The sequence below is a fragment of the Vanessa cardui genome, chromosome 18 (assembly GCF_905220365.1).
Source record: "Vanessa cardui chromosome 18, ilVanCard2.1, whole genome shotgun sequence".
NCBI classification, from domain to species: Eukaryota; Metazoa; Arthropoda; class Insecta; order Lepidoptera; family Nymphalidae; genus Vanessa; species Vanessa cardui.
Window position 1 is genome coordinate 3,613,780 of NC_061140.1, and position 23,711 is coordinate 3,637,490.

Sequence of the window (23,711 nt, forward strand, 5' to 3'; positions counted from 1 at the left end):
ATAACATAAGGACGCCGTATCAGACGATATAATGGGATCTCTATCTTGATAGATATCACAGACTATAACACCCCCCCCCCCCTCTTCAACCTGACAGGTTTTATACCAATCAACCTTTTTTTTCCTTTGTTGCTTTTTTCAAAAGACACAGATTATTTCGTCAATGTCACGTGCGACGGAGAAGACACGATAGAGATTGATCGGTCCGCTCAAGATTACAGGCTCGAATTAATTTTGCAGACATAATAGTAGGAGTCGGATTGAAAACCCATAACCTTTCGATTTTAATGAGGCTTTCCAAAGGAAGTTCCAGGAATAAATCCTGGCATTTTTTCGCTAGAGCATACAAGCCTGCAACCGAATAATGTTAGTAAAACCCAAAAACCATATAAATTATTGAAAGAATAACACAAAATGATAATAACAACACAGATATCTCACAAGCACGTGGGTCAATAAAAATGTAAACGGAAAAAACCGCTTCTTTATGGTTTTTCTTTGAGCCAAAGGGCACAGATTATTTCGCCAATGTCACGTGCGATGGAGATTGAACGGTGCGGCGAGATTGCAGGCTTACCAATCAATTATATTGACTTAAAATAAAAACTTTACTTTTTATATGTCATTAAGTTTAAAACTTATGATCATGAATGAAACCAAAATTAACACAATTAAAATCGCATAAATATTTATATTTGTTTTAAAAGTGAGCAACAGACTGCATCTTATTGGATTCGAACGTCCAAAAATAATGTCCACAGTGTTACAAACACATGGAGGTACCATAAAAATTTTATAAATTTTAACAATTTAAGATTTAATAAGGATACATTTTTCAAATGTACACTTATTATAATACATTGGGACTAGTATTTGTTACATGTTTACATAATTGGCAGACCATCTTCAGAGCGATAACAAACAGATAATTTGAATTTAGCGTCCTAGCATTTATAATTAATATCACGTTATCAAGATCAAGATTTCACTCCCTTCAAGATTTAATTTTACATCCAAAATTATTATTTTTTATACTCAAAAAAAAATCCCCTTTGCTTCAACAAATTTATGTTATACATAGTAATGTAAAGAAACAAAAACGTATGCATTATGCATTTCTACCATAAACCATAGAACATCAAATATTGTGTACATAGAAATGTCATTTGACGCATTATATAGCTTTAGGTTGTGTTTGATAAAATTTACATCAATAAAGCATGTAACTTCAATCTACAACATCGAACGGAGGTACATTACCAAGTAAGTCTATTAGATTTGCGAAATCGTTTATTAAACAAGCTTGTGATTTTATCGCTGCTAGTGAAAGGCGTTAATGTGGATATGCCCTAATTTTAAAGATTATTAATTTTTCTTTTTAATAATATGGAATAGTGAGGTATTAGTGTTATGAACCATATTACAAAGTATTAAAAGATGTTTTCTCTCTTCATGTAATACTGGCTAGACTTAAAACTGTAATAACTATAATTAGTAGCAGTCCATTGTGCGTAGTATCGAAAATCGATGCAACACTGGGTTAAACATTCAAATAACAACATGTAGGTATGAGATTATCTACTTTCATTATTGTAAAAGTATCTATACTTCCAATAATTGAAAAAATAAATGCAATTATTTCAATAATATAAGAGACTGTGTAGGTCATTGAATCTTGGTGTAAAGAACATTTTTCTGACAGTGTGTAAGAAAATTCACAGATTAAAAATTTAAAGGCACATCCACACCAGTCCACGATTGAAATGAAGCTGGCAATAAAACTAACACTCATATGTGAAGACTTTCGAAATCATCCTTCACTCACGAGTACGACGTGACGTTGAGCTTTGCGAAGTATTCCAGAAGACCCTGGAGGCGTTTCTTAATCCGTTTCTGGTCATCGAGCGTGCAGCCGAGTATAGCGGTCTCGAAGTTTCTATCGGTTCCACTGCAGGGGTCGGGTTGGGAAGTGCAAGCGTTCATGTAGGTCTGGCAGCGAGTGTGAGCGACCACAGTATCCTCGTGCACGGACATTACTAGTTGATCTATGAACATGTTCACCTGGAATTATAAAAAAGAGTATATTTTAATAGTCATACGATAATCTTACGAAAAAACATTAGCCATAATAAAATATGCAATATGATATGTATTTATTTAGTAATCCGGTTCGTAAACTTTATAACACAAATAAACCAACATCATTCTCTAAAAGTTCTACAACATTTCAAGGACGTGAGAAACGTTGGAGCGAGATGGCCCAGTGGTTAGAACGCGTGCATCTTAACCGATGATTGCGGGTTCAAACCCAGGCAAGCACCGCTGTTTCATGTGCTTAATTTGTCTTTATAATTCATCTCGTGCTCAGCGGTGAAGGAAAACATCGTGAGGAAACCTGCATGTGACAAATTTCATAGAAATTCTGCCACATGAGTATTCCACAAACCCGCATTGGAACAGCGTGTTGGAATATATTCCAAACCTTCTCCTTAAAGGGAGAGGAGGCCTTTAGCCCAGCAGTGGGAATTTACAGGCTGTTGTTGTTGTTGTTGTGTTGGAAGTGATTCACGGGACGGTATCGCAGTGTATGTGTGGTAGGGTACCTGGTGCAAAGCCTCCTCCTGCTGCGGGTCGCGGTCGGTGCGCACGGCCACCTCCACCGTCATGGCGCGCGCCAGGATTCGCTCCGCATAACGCTTTATGTCGTCTTGGTCACCTGCACGAAACTCATTAATTAGATTAAAGAACATCTCCACGTATTTTTTTTATAATAGGTTGACGGACGAGCATATGGGCCACCTGATGGTAAGTGATCACCATTACCCATAGACAATGACGCTGTAAGAAATGTTAACTATTCCTTAAATCGTCAATGCACCACCAACATTGGGAACTAAGATATTATGTCCCTTGTGCCTGTAGTTACACTGGCTCACTCACCCTTCAAACCGGAACACAACAATACTGAGTACTGTTGTTTGGCGGTAGAATAACTGATGAGTGGGTGGTACCTACCCAGACGGGCTTGCACAAAGCCCTACCACCAAGTATATATACAAAGTATGTATAATTGCACTGAATGAACCATCCTTTAAATAGTATAGTATAAAATATATAAATGCAATTCACACTATCAACAACTGTAAATTTCAAACTGCTGGGCTCTCTCTCTTAGAGGAAAAAGTTTGGAATATATTCCAACAGGCTGTTCCAATGCGATTTTGTGGAAACTGTCACACCATCAACGTCATGCAAATATATTTTAGTTAATTAAAATATGGATAAATAATATATGAATTCAGTAGTAAACTATGTACCTTGTCGATTATTTATTAGTAATATTTGAAATCGTGTACTTCAGAGATTATCTAGGTATTTATAACTATGTAAGTATTCTTATATTGATCCAATTAGGTTAATAAAGTTCTTTTAAATTATTACTTGTCGATTGTTTTTAAAATAGAAATTTATATTTGACGACCTCCATGGTCGAGTGGTGTGTACACCGGTTTTCATGGGTACGCCACTCTGAGGTCCCGGGTTCGATTCCCGGCCGAGTCGATGTAGATTACCATTAGTTTTCTATGTTGTCTTGGGTCTGGGTGTTTGTGGTACCGTCGTTACTTCTGATTTCCATAACACAAGTGCTTGAGCTACTTACATTGGGATCAGAGTAATGTATGTGATGTTATCTCATATTTATAATAATAATAAATATTATTTATTTATATTTAATGAAAGTTTCAAGAGCTCAATGTCGTTGGGTCAGCCTAGTGATGTGGAAGTCACAAACTTAATCTCAGGAGCCTGTGACTTCCACATTACGAGGATTAAACTATCATCGTATCCACTGAAAACACAAGCGCTACGCTTTACTTCATCAGAAGGTAAAATTAGGAGCAGGTAATAGAATCCACAGAGTTGAGATGGGCCAGTGGTTAGAACGCGTGTATCTTAACCGATGATTGCGGGTTCAAACCCAGGCAAGCACCACTATATATATGTGCTTAATTTGTATTTATAATTCATCTCGTGCTCGGCGGTGCAGGAAAACATCGTGAGGAAACCTGCATGTGTCTGATTTCATCGAAATTCTGCAACATGTATAATCCATCAACCCGCATTGGAACAGCGTGGTGGAATATGTTACAAATCCTCTCCTTAATGGAAGAGGAGGCCTTATCCCAGCAGTGGGAAATTTACAGGCTGTTACATTACTTTTTTACTTTAACAGAATCCTTAATAATTATATAGAGATTGTAAGGTATAATTACAGTCAGAAATGTCAGCTAAGAGTTCAGAATGCTTGACGCTGTCGAGAGTTGACAGCAGGGAATCCCTCTCCTCCTCGATGCGAACCGTGTCACGCCGCAACCGCTCCACACGCATCTCGACTTGGTCCAACACAGCTATCAATCTGGTGCGTGATCGAAACTTTATTAGTATACAAAATAATTAACAAAGAAAAAAGTAACTATTGATTCCTTGGAATTGTTAATATAGCTTTATATTTAATAATTATAGTTGTTAAATGAATGGTCAAAAACTCGTAAACGCCTAAAAACCCTTTCACCGTAATACATATAACTATTGGATTACGCGGCGCACGCCAGTAATAAAGACTGGAAGGTATTTTTCCGACATTTTCAATAATCGTCATCATATTGTCGCACGGCGAAGATTTTCTTTATTCTATCGTAAGCGGACACGAACTAAAGTGACCAATCCTTACAGCGCGTCATCAGCCTTAGAAACTAATGTCTCTGGAACTATTTTCCTTATGAGCGTTGTTACACTGGCTCACTCACCTTTTAAGTCGGAGCACACAACGCTACAATATTGCTGTATGTCGGTATAATATGTGATGAGATGATGGTACCATCAATCATCAAGAATGATTGTTTTAAAGAGGCAAAATAATCAATATTAAGTTCAAAGATACAAACGAATATAGTACATACCTACCTATATCAGTGACATTGATGCAGTTAGTTGTACATCAAATAATACAAGCAATTGTACATATTGTACTCTTAATCTTATCTCCCAAAACATACGCAGTATCAACTGTCATTCATCTAGTTTCATTAAATTATCTGCGACTTCTTTGTCCTCGCTAAATGCCACTTAATATTAATACACTTAACTAAAATTATTACTCAAATATATGGCTGTATCATAAACTTTTGCGGCAAATACTATCATTAATTTTATTCCGGTTTTAACCGCAATCATACGTTTTTCAGTTTGTCACAGGCTGAAATGGTATGTTCGCGGTTAAAACCCGAGTATAATATCTTAAACGAGTACTAAAACTAACTACTAAATTCATACCAAAAGTATAGCTATTTAGTGTAAAATATTTAAGAATCAATTAATTATAAATAGCTTTTTAAACTCAAAAAATACATGAGCTTTAAGGATGTTCTTTTGGAGGTATTGTCAGGGTTATTGTAAAAGCATAGACGAGCGGCGGCATTTGACGGCATTCCAATAATATTGGAGAAAGTTCCAAAAAGAATCAACAGCTTTATCTACTTTCCGAGGCACGAGAGTGGTAACAGCCAACCTCTAAACAACTAGAAAGAGCTAGCTTTTGCGGCCAGATACAGAATTTCAACCTTTGACATTGAAATGCAGCTTTATGAAAAAGTCAAGAGACCATCAGGCAATCAATATATACATATATGAGCAATATGAGGTACTATGTTGATAGTTGACAAATACCTGAGCAACGAGACCAAAGTTAATTATGGAATTCTTGTACTCGGGCCAATGTTTCTGGACTTTGTAAAATAGTTTAATAACAAAATAGAATCAAAAGCTTACAAAACTAGTCTATTTCATTGCCATGACTCAGAGTGCATTTAGTTTAGTTTCTTTAAGGCCACATTTTAATGTTAAATGACATACAACTCTGAAAATATTCAATATACAATATCATTGTTGTTTTGATCACTTTGTGAAACAATATTTTTCAAGACCATATTTGTAATTGTTAATGTGCACCTGTTCTTGTCATTCTCACTTAACCCATTAGATATTAACACATACATTTGCTTAATTTGTAAGTAAAAATCGAAACACTCGTAACTTACATATAAATGAAGAAAGGTATGTAAATATATGAATGTTTAAGCAAAATTTTGGCATAATTACAAATATTAATATAATTAGTTTATTAGAATTAATAGAGTTATTAAAATTCCTAGATATCTTATGTTGCTACATTTAAAAATAATAAATGAAGTAGACATGTTTTTTTATAAAAGTGAATAATGTGTCAGTTATTTTATAGTCTGTAGCAAAAAATGTGTAACTCTCACAAAGAACAATAAGAATGTAAATTATTATGAATCATTAATTGTTTGCACACTATTATGGCCTTAACAGCTTGTAATGATTATAGCGAGGTATGCAATTCCCTAAATATCTGCGATATTCAATATTAATTTAAATACAATGGAATGTGTTTATTAAATTAATCCATCGGTACATTATTAATATACAAATGCTTTTACATGATTGTGTCAAATGTAACTTTACTATACTGAATTGATTTCTATACCTTGATTCTAGAAAGATGTAAGTACATTTTTAAGAAGTGTTAACCATACTTTTCTAAATCAAATTATTTATAAAATGAAAATTATATAGGCATCAAATGCTTAAAATTACTAAAAACAACAAAATTATTCAACAAAAGGCCTATGGCATTAAAGGCATATATAAAAAAGGCATATGACAACTAACATCTGTTCATTGCTACTATTCTGATCATTAAACATAAGGATTATTGATTTTGGCTCTACTAACTCCAGGCCATAAATTTAATGTTAACACAAACTTAATTATGGAGGATCAGAATAAAAATGATGGTGTAATTACAAAAGAAACTAATTGCAATTAACTAATATTATAGTAGCATTTGAATTAGAAATATATGTTAAATTATAATAAAGGCATAACATTATAACACCCTACATTGCCTTATTTTTCAAACATAATAATCACCAACTATTTGAAAGCTGAAATTGCGTGTTAGCAATTTTTTTATGTGAACTAAACACGAACTGCTTTTGGTAGTAGCGTGGGTGATATACATTTTATTTTTATAATTACAGATCTAGTTTACCTTATTTGGTTTCCCTACCTACGAAATCGTTAAGACGTAACATTTTATAATAGGTTCAAATATTAGAACGTGCCTCAATTTTTTTTAATGAATATCACAAGATTTACCTGTCTTTTGGTGCTTGTGTTCCAAGAGCCGTAGTTTCATCAATAAGTGGTAACCGCGATCCTTCGGCAATGGAATACACGTCTACTTCCATTGTATGGGCAAGATCTGCTTCAGATGTAGCCAGGTTTAACAGCTATTGTTCAATATAATTTAAACAATAAAGTGTTTTTTCTTGGAAAACTATTATTTTTTGCAAATCGAATGGAACACAATGAAGGAAAATGTAAATTGTGAGTAAGTAATGTCAGCGATTGTCAAAAGTCAATGTCAGAATTCGTGTCTTACCATGCTTAAGCTATCGTTTAAATTTTTATTTTTCATCGTCGTAATATTAATTCAAAATATTCATTTAATTTTACTTTATACAAAATAAACATAGGTGAACTAAGTGTTAGATTGCAAAATAAAATAATAATTTCAATTCAAAATATTCAGAGTAAAACTTGTGAATATTTAAAAAAAATGATTTTCTAATACAAATTATAAAGTTTACAAAACGTACGTCCTTCATGCAAATATTGTTGAAATATTTAGGAGAGATTCAGGTCCTGTCTAGTTAGGTATTAAAAATAATAAAAATAAAAAATAACTCTATTCGATTTAAATTTAAAATAATAGAATTTACTATAAACATGTATCTTAAATGTAGATTGTTATTATTAAAATAAAACTATGTAATAATATACTTTACATTTTTATTTTACTCTCTTATACAAAGCTTTTTATGAAATAATAAAGAGGTGGTTATATTAAGATGGCAACTATATGATATAATATTAACCTATTTAAAAAAAAATGGTAATATACTAATCCAAATTAACAAAGGTAAACTTTATTGAGAAACTAAGTGAATCTCCTATTAAATACAACACATGTGTAAAATGGATAGTACAGAGTTTTATTTACAACACCTAATAATATGACATAGTGAGTAAAGTTTACAAAAATAACTACTATTCTTATATACTCTATAATTTGACGAAAAATAATATTCCAAAAAAAAAGGTTTATTGCAATAACACATGGACGGTAGCAAAATCAGCTAAACATGATTGGTGAATTCAAAAAAAGAAAACTCTGTTCTATCTATGGATAAATAAATAAAATATTTAGTAATCTAACAATAATAATATCTAATAATCTATACTTTTATCACATTTAAATAAATTATTTTTCTTAATTATTGTAATTATTACATTCATTAAATATTGCAGGTTCATACTGGTTTTTTAACATCGTAACACATTTATTATACTACATAATACAATGGAAAGTTTAGTTATTATATTACATTTAAAATTGTCTATTACTGAAGAATTGATTTAGATAATGTTTAACAATCTCGTTAGTAATCTAAAAATGTTGACATTACATTTATAACAAATTATATTATATTAGTGAAAATATATATTATGTTTTTATATTTCATAATAGCGCATTCGAAGATTCTTCAATACAAATATTAAGGTACATTTATAATACATTAGACTTAATACATTCACTTTTATGAATATAAATATATATTGATTCACTAATATATCAAATAAGGTTAAGTTACTGTATACAAAAATTGTCGTCTATAATCTTTCACTGGTCTCGAAACCTTTTTAAAGTGACCATAAGATATTCAAATGGCGTCAGTTCAATCTGTAAGCCTTGGTATGATTTCCGAACCAATGATTAGAATAATCATGGGTTCAGAAATACAGTAGTCACAAAATTAAAATTTAAAAACTATGATTTTGTTTCTTGGTATTTTTAGTCTGCTTTTCTAAGTACTTGTTGAAACATTGCTATTGATTAAAGACCCAATAACCACCTAAAGTTGGTCATCATCAATCTCGAAACAGTCACAATTAAATATTTTCACATCAAAATGTTGTGTCAACTCAAGTTAAGCCCATTACACAATGAAAAAAATAAGGTTTAATAGATAAGGAATAAGGGATAAAAAATAGCACAGCAACCAAAACACAATAGGCTACAATATTCAACCAATCACAGCGGGTGAATACCTGCTACTAGTTACGTGCTGTTGTTAGTTTTACGACACTTCGTAAAAAAAATGCTCTGCGATTGGCTGGCTATAAGAAATAAGAAATAAATTCCCACCGCGACGGAAATTTTATTCTTATTTTTTATTCCTTATTTTTGAATTATGAATTGATGTTGATCAAGGTGCTACCATCGCTGGATTCCGCTATTCCTTATTTCTTTTTCTTTATTCCTTAACAATTGTACCTAATTTTTTCATTGTGTAATGGGCTTGACATTTTCTATTTAGAATAAGTTTACGATAGTGTTGTAATACGCCTTTATGGTCTTTATGTTACCGCAGTTTCATAATAAGGTTAAGTAAGAATATAAGTATATGGTACTTAAGTAGTCATGACATAAATATATTATATTTATTTATAATGTATTGAACAATGGTGGAATGGTTTTCAGAAGAGTGAATATTTTTTTTGGACGCATTATCTTCAATCTTAAAATTTCTAATGGAACAGTAACACTTGTGAAATGCCACATAATTAATACGACATACCTTAACTACAATTGCCTCAAATTTCTTCATAATGTCAAATAATTTATATAAAAGCCACATGTTATAGTAAGGGTATTACCGCGATGAAATCACTTTCCATTCCATTCACTTATCCTCCCATTTTCGAACACCAGACATTTCCTCGGTAAGGGAACTAAAGTGCCACGTTTGACTATTCCCATATCTTCTCCTGGATAATACTGAAATGGTTGATAAATTCATTTAATTTTATAATATGTACATCCTTCCATAAAAATTCCAAACAGTTATGATTATTATCTTACCTGACACTGTGACACAAACTTTAACACATCTGATCTTATAAACTCGTTGTCTTCTTTTACTTTGTCTAACCTGAAAATTAATTTTAGAATTAAATTCTAGTCAAATTCACACGCAAAAAGGTTTAACAATGTAAAAATTAACGTACAATTCAGGTTTTGCTATCTTTTCAACAATACTGTGACACACTTTTTCACAAAGGGCTTCGTCGAACAGTGGAATGCCAAATTGAAGATCTAAAATTGTCCATTTCTGGAAAAGAGAAGAAATTATTAAATCTTATATTATACTATTTCAGCCATAAATATTACAATAAAATAACACGCACTTCAGGTTTGCACGTCTCATCGTCGGAATAATTATGCGCCGTGTCAACACCGCTGTCGCCTTCGGTGATCTCCGTCAGTTTATCCGACAACTGTGTGAACATCGATATGGATTCTTCCACGGGACTGAACAGGTCATTCAACTGCTCCGGTTTGTGGGCGTTATCTCTTACGTCAGCGGGCGATTGGATTGGAATTAAGTCATCTAAAATAGACTCATTGCTTCTGGAATTCTCGCTGGAATGTTTCTCCTTAAAGTCATCAATACTGGTCGAGGAATGTATGGGGACGAAATCGTCACTGCTCGCTATAGATTCTTTGCTTTGATGCGTTTCGATGTTCAAGTTATCCAGTTCCTCGCAGAGCAGTTTCCCGCCCTCGGCGCTCGTGAAACCGTTGGCGGGCGAGCTCGTCTTGCTGTCGCCGGTGGGAGTGACTGCGAAATGGGACTCTATAGGCGACTGCAGTCGGCTGCTTATAACCTTCGTGTACTCCGACATCTCTCTCGTAGAATCGTTGGAGGATATCGATATTTCGCTGACTGGCTTTGCTATCCCACAAGTGTCTTTCTTCTTTCTCGGTGTTACTGTAACAATGTTCAAAATCAAAAATCAAAATAAACTTTATTCAAGTGGGCTTTTACAAGCACTTTTGAATCGTCATTTAACAACTATGTGAAGCTACCACCGGTTCGGAAAGTAGATTCTACCGACCAGAACCGCCAAGAAACTCAGTAATTACTCTTTTTCAACATTTAAAATAATACAGTCATGTTAGTTAAAACAATTATTTAAATGAATATATCCTGCCTGGAAGTCAATAGGTATTAATTCCATGCCTTTTTATCATCTACAAAATCTTGTATCGAATAATACGCCTTTTTTACCAATGTATTTTTTATAAACGATTTAAATTTACGAGACGCCAAAGTTAAAAAGGTCTGCGGAATTTTATTATAGAAATGGATACCTTGCCCCAAGCAAGATTTATTGACTTTGCGGAGCCGGAAACTTGGCTTTATAAGCTTATCCTTACTTCTAGTACATATACAATGATTATCACTGATTTTATCAATGTTATTTAATAAATAAAAATTTTAACAAAAAGAAAAACCGACTTCAAACAAAACACTATTTTAAAACAAATGAATATGCACGAAAAAGTAATAAAAATAATTGCGTATTCAACATATTTTTTAGAGTCTTCCTAAGTTAAATGAAATGAAAAATATTAGACTACTTAAAAGTCGATTAACGATTATATCATGTAGTTATAGTTATTGGTATATTTGGAGCCGGTGTCAGCCACGGTGCCCTTGCCCCAACAATCAAAAGAAAGAGGCGATACGAGCCCCTTGATTGATCCAGTATATTATTGTATAAAAGGTAATTTGTAAAAAACATATTTGTTAAAGTATTCTCGTATTGTTTTTTGATAGATATACTGTAGGGTTTTATTGGCTGACACCGACTCCAAATATAACAATAATTATAACTACATGATATAATCGTTAATCGACTTTTAAGTAGTCTAATATTTTTTATTTCATTTAACTTAGGAAGACTAAAAAATATGTTGAATACGCAATTATTTTTATTACTTTTTCGTGCATATTCATTTGTTTTAAAATAGTGTTTTGTTTGAAGTCGGTTTTTCTTTTTGTTAAAATTTTTATTTATTTTTTGATTTTAAGTGAAGCTGATGTTGACTAACTAATTTTTTTTAATATGGATAGATTAAGCGTTCCGTTTATATGAGTCAGAAACTACTTCGAGGACAATTTCAAAGGAAACTTGCGAATAAAGCAAAAATAGACTTTCGAAAATGCGGATTTAATACGTCACGCGGCGTAAACTACAAGTATCCCTCGAAAGAGTTGTAATCGAACTCAGCAAAAAAACTTTGAAAAAGACCAACTATATTTCGGACATCATATGACATCACATCACATACACAAAATTTGATTAAAGATTGTAAGAAATTCTGCCCCATATCGCACCCTAACTGCGAGCCGTATAGGAGTTCCATCACTACATAGTATAAAACAAAGTCGCTTTCTCTGCCTCTTTATCTTTAAATCTACGCAACGGATTTTGATGCGGTTTTTTTTAAAAGATAGTGTGATTCAAGGGGAAGGTTTGTGTATATAATACATGAACAATATAGTAAAGAAACACTGATAATTTTAGAAATTTGCGATGTGATGTCGTAAATAAACAAATTCTGTAGTATATTTAGTATCAGTATTGCACCCGTGCGAAGCCGGGGTGGGTAGCTAGTTGATTATAATATTCGACTATGATAGTTACATAAACAAAACCACATTACGGAAGGTGACTCAAATATCCAAATAACCTATAAATAAAAGATTCGACTGAGTATCGCTAACGTGCTCCTCAGAATTGTTCCGTTCCCTTCCGTTCCGTTACTTTGTTATGGATCCTGTGCTCAGAACCATACCAAACTTTCACCAAATTACCCTTGAAGTATTTTATAATAAAAAAAGAATTATCAAAATTGGTTAACGTGATTTTCAGTTATTCACCTATTTGTCGCGCATATACATAATGCAAATTTAAGACTTATGTCGTTTTCATATGGATACCATCATCGGAAAAAAAATAAAAAAAAATGGGACCCCACGGGAAGCACTACCTTTCAAACAAAAAAAAAATTATCAAAATCGGTCCACCCAGTGAAAAGTTATGAGGTAACAAACATAAAAAAAAAAAAAAAAAAAATACAGACGAATTGATAACCTCCTCCTTTTGGAAGTCGGTTGAAAAGGATATAAAGATATTGCAATAATATTTTCAATATAATTTGGGAAACTTGGCGATATAAGCTTATCCTTACTTCTAGTACATATACAATGATTATCACTGATTTTATCAATGTTATTTAAAAAGGATATAAAGATATTGCAATAATATTTTCAATATAATTTGGTATCGATATGACCAGCAAAAATGTTATTTAAAAAGGATATTATGATATTGCAATAAGATTTTCAATATAATTTGGTATCGATATGACTAGCAAAAATGTTATTTAAAAAGGATATAAAGATATTGCAATGAGATTTCAATGTAATATGGTATCGATATGCGAAATAGGCAATTCGTGTACACACCGAGCTGCACGGCGGCGGACGGGTGCGCGCAGCCCAGGTCGGGCACGCCGATGTCGGCCAGCGTGACGTAGCCCGCCGAGCGGCACAGGCGCAGGCGCCGCAACAGGCGCCGCAGACCCGCGTGCTTGCGCCACAGGCTCTGCAGCTCTGAGGACATCGAACAATTGTAAATTACATCGTCATCAGTAATTAAAAAACAGGTTCAATCATTTAAGTAAATGAGAAACCTGTTTCGTATTATTAAAGTTATTCATATCGGGATATTTACCATGTTTTTTATTTTTGTTTACAAGACTATTATCTAGTTCGAATTGTCACACAATTTCTGAATGCGTCAATTCATTGTTCGTATTTACAAGACTACAGAACCGTACTATATATTTTTTGTAGGTTTTCTCAATTAAAATAAAAAGTTACATTTAATTTACTCTAAAATTTAGTTAACCCATTAGTTTTGCCTTTGAAAATTATCTCAGAAACCTTTTATAATCTTCAAAATATAGTTCATATAAATATATTACAAAATATAAGGAAAAATATATCAGAAGTGGGAATTACTAATAATGAGTAATTTTATAAGATTATACTTAATATGAAATCGCTCATAATCTTTTGGTTCACAGGAAAATGTTTCACTAACGAAAACCTTAGTAATAAAACTAGCTATAACAGATTCGAATCGCGTATATTAATTATTTTTTAACATCCCGACGTTTCGAGCACTTTACAGCGTTCGTGGTCACGGATAGATCATAGACTGTCTACCATTCAATGTGTAATCGCGAAAATTTAAGACAACCTTAGTAGGTATAAGAAAATCATCAGTCAAGTACTAACAATATAGTGTCAAAATTATCATTTAAACAAAAATATAGTCATTCAAACTAACCGTCTACGTCTTCGGAGGAGGGCGGGAAAGACAGGTGCGCTAGTACGGGCGCGGCCCGCACGCCGGCCGCCTGCAGCAGCACGGGCCCGCGCCGCAGCGCCGAGTTGGCCGCCGCCAGCGCCGCCGCCGCCGGCAGCGCCGCCGCCTCCGACTCCGCGCCCCACCACGACACCGCCAGCCGCGAGAAGCCCAGCAGCGCCCGCGGGATCCCGCGCAGCACGGTGCCTGCGAGTACACCTCCATGAATCCTAGCTCGATGACTTCCAAGCAGGATACATTAATTGAAATAATTGTATTTAATTAACATGATGAGTCGAGATGGCCCAGTGGTTAGAACGCGTGCATCTTAACCGATGATTGCGGGTTCAAACCCAGGCGAGCACCGCTGTTTCATGTGCTTAATTTGTCTTTATAATTCATCTCGTGCTCAACGGTGAAGGAAAACATCGTGAGGAAACCTGCATGTGACAAATTTCATAGAAATTCTGCCACATGTGTATTCCACCAACCCGCATTGGAACAGCGTGGTGGAATATGTTCCAAACCTTCTCCTCAAAGGGAGAGGAGGCTTTTAGCCCAGCAGTGGGAATTTACAGGCTGTTGTTGTTGTTGTCGTATTCTAGTACAATAGGTACAACTTTGTTGTAATTAACATGACGTTGTATTTTTTAAATGTTAAAAAAGATTAACTACTGAGTTTCTTGCCGGTTCTTCTCGGTAGAATCTACTTTCCGAACCGGTGGTAGCTTCGCTTAATTGTAAAATGACGATTCAAAAGTGCTTATAAAAGCCTACTTGAATAAAGTTTATTTTGATTTGATTTGATTTGATTTGACTTGATTTGATTTGATTTGATTTGACTTGATTTAATTTGATTTGATTTGATTTGATTTGACTTGATTTGATTCGAATCGGAGCTGCTCGGGTATGAGCGAGGCGAGGCGTCACCTTTGGTGAGCAGCAGCGTGGGCGGCCCGTAGCCGGCGAGGTGGTAGAGGTAGAGGCGCATCCAGGGCGAGGCGGCCTCGGGCGGCGCGGGCCCCACGTGCGGCAGCGCGCCCGCCGCCGCGCCCGCGCGCGCCTCGCGGCCCAGCGGCGCCGTCGACACCGCCAGCCTGCGCCGGTGGAATATAAGTTGTACTATTGTACTTTTACATGGAATATGTTCCAAACCCTCTCCTTAATGGAAGAGGAGGCCTTATCTCAGCAGTGGGAAATGTACAGGCTGTTACTTTACTTTACTTTTTTTTTTACTTTTACATTCCAAAGAAATGAACCACCAGCATCGGTAGAATTCGTAGCGGCCGGATGTCAAGCGAACAATATTATTATAACAGTAGAAAAACAATACGCGGCCCGCATCGCGAATCTTATAATTTCGTTCACATTATATACTAGTCGATGATCGATCCAGTAGTTTCCGTTGGAAAAATGCATTTAAAAACGACTAAGAAAATGCGTCACATTTTTTACTATACATTTAAATGATACGGGCACGAAAAATGTTGGTAAGAAAATACATTTTTTAATGTTACTATTTCTATAAAACTTATAGTTGTTGTTCTCAATTATAAAGTAAAGCAAGAATAAATAATTTATCATCTATTAAATAGCTTGTGTTAAATTCATAAATACTTGATGTGATGTGAAGAATAGTAATTAATGTAATAAAACTAACTAACTATAAGAATTCATCTTTATGATAACAATTTCAAAATAAATCCTTTTATATTTTATAATAACGTTATCGATCTTATTTTGCAAACAGGGGATGTCAAAATCTAATACTTTATTATCACGAAGAATTAAACTACCTCCAATACACAACTTTACACAAAGTATAAAGTTTTTAAGACAACCGAGCAATATTAGTCCGATAACAGTGTATGCTTCCTGAAGTCGATATCCTATAACAGCGTAGTTCTCAAGTATTCTGTTTACTGATTGGAAATATTTTTAAAGAATACATACACATCCTGTATGTGGATGAAATTGAAGTATCAAAAATATTTTGGTTTAATACGATTTTTATCCTAGAAAAAGTACTTATTATAAGGTAATTTTAACATTTATTATTATAAAATGTCCTGCCTGAAATGAATTGTTCTAAAATTTGGAATCATAATCAATTAGATATTGTGTCATAAATGTATTCGTAGCGTACCTATATTTAGTGGCCAACAGGCGTGCTCGAGCTGGAGCGTCGAGCGCATGAAGCGCTTCACAGCGGAGTAGGTCCAGTGGTCGCAAGCTAGGACGCAGCGTACGCAGCGCTGTGCGTAGGCACGCTGCAGCCGCCAAGTACCGCCTCGCTTCACCTTCGATCTCTGGGTCTCCGACCACCTTTACGAAATTATTTAATTAATTACAAAAAAATCTAAATTATAACAATTATCTATACTATCATTATAAATGTGAAAGTAACTGTCTGTCTGTCTGTTACTCTTTCACTACCAAACCAATGAACTGATTTTTATGATTGCGGGTTCAAACCAAGGCAAGCACCACTGATTCATGTGCTTAATTTGTCTTTATAATTCATCTCGTGCTCAGCGGTGAAGGAAAACATCGTAAGGAAACCTGCATGTGACAAATTTCATAAAAATTCTACCACATGTGTATTCCACCAACTCGCATTGGAACAGCGTGGTGGAATATGTTCCAAACCTTCTCCTCAAAGGAAGAGGAGGCCTTTAGCCCAGCAGTGGGAATTTACAGGCTGTTGTTGTTGTTGTAAACTTGAATTCCAAGGAAAGACATGGACTACTTTTTTTGCCTAATACATGACAAACAACGCTCTAAAATGCTCTCGAACGAAGCCACGGACGACAATTAGTTTCTTATAAATTAAAAACGAACCTTATCCAATTCCATTAGCAGACTGTCCAAACTTTCGTCACACAGTTTTCCGACTTCGAACAGTGTTACTGCATGACTTTTAAGATCCTGAAAAAGAAAACCAGTATATCTGTCAGTTATTGAATTCAATTCGCAAATAAGACAAGTTATGTTTATACGAACCGGTGATAGATTTCCCATCATGAGATACGCCGCTAATGTGGAGTCGAAGAGAACGGCAACCCTTTGACCGTTGCTGCTTGTTGACGATTCGGACATTTCTGACTGAGAATTCTATAAAAATATAGAACTATAAATTATTAATATTAACCTCGCCTCATTGTCTCCACTGGTGACAGGAGGGCTGGTTCGTTTTTTGCCCAGAGGATCGGAATTGCGATTCAACGGGGAAATGCTGCTAGCATTCTTGCCACCATTCCTCGCGGTCAAGATTTATACAGTAACTAGTTTTAGTTTATATTTATATATATATTTAAGCATTTAATGTTGTTAATTCTTATGTTAATAAATTTGTTCCTTAATTATTCGATGCTAATCGAACCCAACAAAATGACAGTCAGCTGACATAAAGATCGTCAAATAGACCAAATTTAACGGGCATGATTGATCACATAAGACATTTTATAACAAAGGTGTGTAAATTTCATTCAATAATTTAAACAAATGACTTAGCTACTGTTGTTCATGCAGCTATCTATATAATATAATATCATAATTTCTAACAACTTTATATACATAAAGATATATATTTTTTTAACCAAATTTTTTAAGAAATAAGAGTTTTGGTCTAGGCCCAAGGGGTCTGAATCGAACCTGCTACCTGCCTAAAAACCATTGCGCTATTGACTAATCGGCAGTTTAACGGTATGTTTATTGTTTATTTATGTTTACCGACTGCCAGACTTGTCGTTTCATAACATTTTTTTTTTTCGTGTCAGCCTGTACCTGTTTCGAAGTAGAGGGCATATCCTTGAGAAGTACGGGTTCCATTTGCAGGTCTTCATCTATGTTAGAGCCAAACGTTAGCGGGGCTATTTGTCTATACCTGCGAACAAATTATAAACATTACATACATTTTATGTCAATAGAATATGATGTTATCCAAATTAAATTAAATGGCATCACTTAATTTAATTTCAAAGTCGAAATTAAAAATATTTTTTTGACAGAGGCTAAGGTAATAATAGTCCTACGGTAAGGCTCGCTGTGCAATGACGTAGAGCGAGAAAGTAGAGCTATGAGAAAGAGCGATGCGGAGCAGAGTTGCGGACTGCGTTGGAGCGGAACGGATCTATGCCGAGACCGTGCGACGAGTGGAAAAATCATTCAAAGCAGCCTATGGAGACGGTACTTACGGCTGGTGCGCGTGCGTGGTGACGGCGCGTGCGCGGGCGGCGCGGCGCTGCAGCCGGCTGTGGCGAGTGGGCGGTACTTACGGCTGGTGCGCGTGCGTGGTGACGGCGCGTGCGCGGGCGGCGCGGCGCTGCAGCCGGCTGTGGCGAGTGGGCGGTACTTACGGCTGGTGCGCGTGCGTGGTGACGGCGCGGGCGCGGGCGGCGCGGCGCTGCAGCCGGCTGGGGCGAGTGGGCGGTACTTACGGCTGGTGCGCGTGCGTGGTGACGGCGCGTGCGCGGGCGGCGCGGCGCTGCAGCCGGCTGTGGCGAGTGGGCGGTACTTACGGCTGGTGCGCGTGCGTGGTGACGGCGCGTGCGCGGGCGGCGCGGCGCTGCAGCCGGCTGTGGCGAGTGGGCGGTACTTACGGCTGGTGCGCGTGCGTGGTGACGGCGCGTGCGCGGGCGGCGCGGCGCTGCAGCCGGCTGTGGCGAGTGGGCGGTACTTACGGCTGGTGCGCGTGCGTGGTGACGGCGCGTGCGCGGGCGGCGCGGCGCTGCAGCCGGCTGTGGCGAGTGGGCGGTACTTACGGCTGGTGCGCGTGCGTGGTGACGGCGCGTGCGCGGGCGGCGCGGCGCTGCAGCCGGCTGTGGCGAGTGGGCGGTACTTACGGCTGGTGCGCGTGCGTGGTGACGGCGCGTGCGCGGGCGGCGCGGCGCTGCAGCCGGCTGTGGCGAGTGGGCGGTACTTACGGCTGGTGCGCGTGCGTGGTGACGGCGCGTGCGCGGGCGGCGCGGCGCTGCAGCCGGCTGTGGCGAGTGGGCGGTACTTACGGCTGGTGCGCGTGCGTGGTGACGGCGCGTGCGCGGGCGGCGCGGTGCTGCAGCCGGCTGTGGCGAGTGGGCGGTACTTACGGCTGGTGCGCGTGCGTGGTGACGGCGCGTGCGCGGGCGGCGCGGTGCTGCAGCCGGCTGTGGCGAGTGGGCGGTACTCACGGCTGGTGCGCGTGCGTGGTGACGGCGCGCGCCCAGCTGGCGTGCGCGGGCGGCGCGGCGCGCTGCAGGCGTGCGAAGCCCAGCCGGCAGTACAGCGACACGGCCTGCTTCACCAGCTCGCACTCCACCTGCGCACGCGCCGCATTAGCTGCCGTTACTCGGGGACGGAATATCTACTACAGTCGCAGTATATTTTGTTAATAATATCTATAGTCTGTATACTGTCAAGAGTACAGAGTGACGGTCCCGAGGCGAAGATTTGCTCAGAAATTCTTAGAGGTATTCAAAGTAGATATTAATATATTATTTGAAGTTAATGGATTGCAAAACTGCTTTCCGGTGTTACCTCGAAAAAGGTAATATTATTATTTTTTATACTCTGTAGTAACATCCAATATCAAACAGTTCAAACGATTGATATGAATATTGTCTTAGAGAGGCAGAACATCCAACCTGGCTAGATGTGTATAAATAATGATACAAAACATTTGAATAGCCCTTACCTGCAGCACCGCAGCCAGCTCGGCGACGCTGGTGTGCTCGTCGATGGACACGAACACTTTGTACAGCAGCGTCTCGAAGTAGTCCCCGGCTATGCGGTTCATCACGAAACCTTTGAGAGGCGGGACTGACACCTTGTCCGCCGCCGTTATAGGCACGTCTAAGTAAATCAAACCGCGTCTGAAACCATACTACGATTTTATATAAATTTACACACACATAATAACATTTCTTAAAATTGATGCTATCCTTTCATATTTATGTGACATGTTATATATTTGCTGCTATAAATATAATTAATATATTATAGGATTAAAGGGCCAGTCTCTAATATGATTTGAAAAAATATTTAGAAGCCTTAACAGTGGTAGTCAAAAGTAAATTAATAATCTTAAAAATCATCTATAACAACAAACGATATTAAACAACGAGCAAAGTGAAATGTTTCGTTAATTATTTTTTCATACTTACAATACAAAATAAAAGCCAATAGTAAAGGTGTTGGTCAAAAACTAAAATATAACAGAAATAATACCTGTATAGTTTCTTGACAACGTAGTAATCGAGCGTGCCGGCGGTCTGCGACCCTTGATCGATTAGCAAGTCTATTAGCGCCTTCTCGCTCTCACCTAAAGGCTAGCAAAGCATACGAGCAAGATAACACTATTAATCAAACCATTAGTAGATAATTATATACTGAATCAATTGTTAACAAGAATGTATTTGTTAAGAGTAACGAACGAAAGTCATGAGGTCAAAAACAAAATTGGGGACCTCCTCACTTTTTCAAGTAGGTTTAGGTTCAATTAGGCTGTTTACAATATCTTTTATATGGTCTTAGTCATTTTTAAAATTTTATTTGATGCATCTTACATCCGGCTAAATTATTGTATACATTAAAAAAAAACAAATCAATGAAAAACAAACCAATTACTTTAAATTACAATAAATTTAAAGATAGGCAGGATTGTCCTAGCATTTGATAAAAATAATAGAATAATGTTTTTTGATATTAATATATTAAAAACAAAAAACTTTTTTACACCTTTAAATATTGACTGATTATAATCAAATGCAATCAGAATTCGCGTAGTCTTCATCGTTAAAATGCAAACAATTAATTTATAATTCTATCTAATTGTTTGCTATATGATTATCTCAATAGACAATTTAAAAATGACAGAGAATCTATAGAAAAAAAAGGCATTTGAGAAAGGAACACGAAACCTCAAAAGCGCGTTGTAAATGCATATAAGCCAACAATTACCTTAACATCTTCTTCAAGGACATAACCCAGCTCCACTCTCCACCATGGTTGCATGGGTACATTGAGAGGTACACGGGGTAATAAACATCTAATAGCTCTCGACCTCCCGCGTCTGCCAAGAGAACGAGCTTTAGCTACTAGTTCCAGGTACTCGTTTCGTCCCACACCCAAAAGCCGAAGACCTGAAATAACCAAACCAAAGAGACTAAAGTTATATCATCTCATATTTTACTAAAAAAACAATATTTCTAAAAATACAATTATAGAAAATTACAAGGATAATTATAGATTTTAAGACGTAAAAGTATACTTTTTAATGCTCATATCATTCAACAAAAGCTTATTACATCTCTCAAATAATTCACCCAGTTATTAAAAAAAAACCACTCATTTCTTTTAACTTACTAATTGATTAAAATATTGCTTAGCCACACTACATAAAAGATTGTATACCAATAAGAATTAGTTTAATCTGTAATCATTATGAATTACACTCACAAACTGATGTTCTAATAATATAATTTTACTTACAATCAGCAGCTGTAAAATTAGGCATGGTGTCATAACTCTTCTCCAGCTCTATTAACAGGGCAACCACTTCTATATAATATATAAAGGGAGTTATTCTTAGTCCTGAAAGAAAAACAAAGATATATATTAATTCCAATAAACAACTTAGGAAAACACCCCTATCTGAACTAGGATATTTATCTCAGTACTTATATGGCATTAAGTACTGCAATAATATATTTCTTAAAATTTTTAAGGTATGTAGACTTGAATATTTTAAGTGAGGTTGATGATGATATAACATTTTTTTAATTTTATTTGACACCTTTAAACAATGCAATAAAAATGTTCCTTATTTAATTGTATTCAAAAAATTATAATACTTAACTAAAGACTATTCCAATCAAAGAAGGGATATAATAAACAGAGCTTATTTTCATATTCCATCTGATCAACTAAAAGCTTTGCTAAAATGTGAAATATAAACACGAGCAACTCCACTACCACATAACAGTAATTATATGTTGTTCCTTCACAACAATTTACCTCAGCTTAATCATAACTGAGTAACAATTTATTTATTTTTTAGTTATGATATAATCACATATTGTTACTTTAAAAAAATATATTCAGGTATAGCTCGGGTATTGTTGCATGCATAATTGAAAACACAGCAATTTATTTGTTAATTGAATATGTATATCATAGATTAATGAAGGTCTCTAACAATATTGCAACAAATCAATGACAAATTTTGTTTATTTGTCTTCATTACCAATGTGGTCGGAATATATTATAAAGGGAAGCATTACACAGTACATTATATTATGATAGGTTCGCAGGGAAATTAGGAGCAAATACCACAATCACATTACCCTTCACAATCATGTCTGCTAAGTGATAGGGGTAGAGCATAAGCCTCTGTATACTGCTCTGCACCAGCGCCTCATAATATTTTCTCTCATCCTTCTTCACTGTTCTCACTAAAAGATGTTTTAAAATCAGGAAAATTATAATGTAATTAAATAATATTTGATATTTTTTCATAAAGAATTAAAAAAATAAAGTAAATTAGAAAATAAAATTAGAAAGTGAAATTGTAAATTATCTACTTACCTAGGCTGCCTCTATAGCGCAGCTGATTTTTAATACTGAATTCAAAAATATACCTGTCATATTCTTTTGGAGTCTCATTGAATAACTGAAAATAGGTTAGGTATAATTTGGTAAATATTAAATTGTTTACGTTGTTACTGAAAAATAATATCAAAAATAAACACGTAATACAATTGCGCGAGAAAGTACCTTTTTAATATTTCCAGGCAACTGTGACCAATTTATCTTTTTCCTAACACATTCATCAATTTCATCCTCCATGATTTTGGAGATTATATCTTTTAATCACGATTTCATCGAATGAAACAATTAAAACATACTGCTGCAAATATTTTGATAAGAAAATTTTTATACATCTTCGTTCTAAATCTGGCTTTATTTAGATATTTGTTGCCATTCATTAATAACATGAAAAATGGTTTTATCTGCATTGAATTAAAAATTTAATAACTCTTAAATGTTTTTGCTATATAAAATATTAAAATTATTATCATTATTCAAGAATAGGAAAGGAAATTTTAATATATAAAAACTATTATGACTTTGGAACTGTAATTTAAATGTCAGGTGTCAACTCAACTTCAATTTGCCTTGGGAGTGTAAAAAAAATATCAACATTTCAGTTTTACTATTATTATTACCTAGTAATAGGGAATACGATATGAATAAGATTAGCTTTAGTACATACTCATATTTCTGGATATCGTATAAGC

General features: G+C 35.8%; 2 protein-coding genes across 2 annotated transcripts; both read right to left on the reverse strand.

Annotated features, from left to right (window-relative positions):
- Positions 1 to 1,051: 1,051 nt before the first annotated feature.
- Positions 1,052 to 7,491, reverse strand: LOC124537595 (BAG family molecular chaperone regulator 2). Its single transcript, XM_047114473.1, has 4 exons — positions 7,243 to 7,491; positions 4,275 to 4,417; positions 2,604 to 2,716; positions 1,052 to 2,061 (listed from the first exon to the last, which is right to left on the reverse strand). Exons 1-4 carry the CDS (start codon positions 7,332 to 7,334, stop codon positions 1,822 to 1,824), a joined length of 588 nt encoding a protein of 195 aa, XP_046970429.1. The 5' UTR covers positions 7,335 to 7,491; the 3' UTR covers positions 1,052 to 1,821.
- A 430-nt stretch (positions 7,492 to 7,921) lies between these two features.
- On the reverse strand, positions 7,922 to 23,401 carry LOC124537596 (protein FAM91A1). Its single transcript, XM_047114474.1, has 19 exons — positions 23,188 to 23,401; positions 22,999 to 23,083; positions 22,758 to 22,865; positions 21,904 to 22,005; positions 21,373 to 21,554; positions 20,641 to 20,741; positions 20,108 to 20,285; positions 19,605 to 19,732; positions 18,223 to 18,322; positions 17,440 to 17,550; positions 17,278 to 17,364; positions 16,583 to 16,761; positions 15,367 to 15,533; positions 14,419 to 14,643; positions 13,530 to 13,676; positions 10,399 to 10,982; positions 10,219 to 10,322; positions 10,073 to 10,142; positions 7,922 to 9,988 (listed from the first exon to the last, which is right to left on the reverse strand). Exons 1-19 carry the CDS (start codon positions 23,257 to 23,259, stop codon positions 9,878 to 9,880), a joined length of 2,841 nt encoding a protein of 946 aa, XP_046970430.1. The 5' UTR covers positions 23,260 to 23,401; the 3' UTR covers positions 7,922 to 9,877.
- Positions 23,402 to 23,711: the final 310 nt, after the last annotated feature.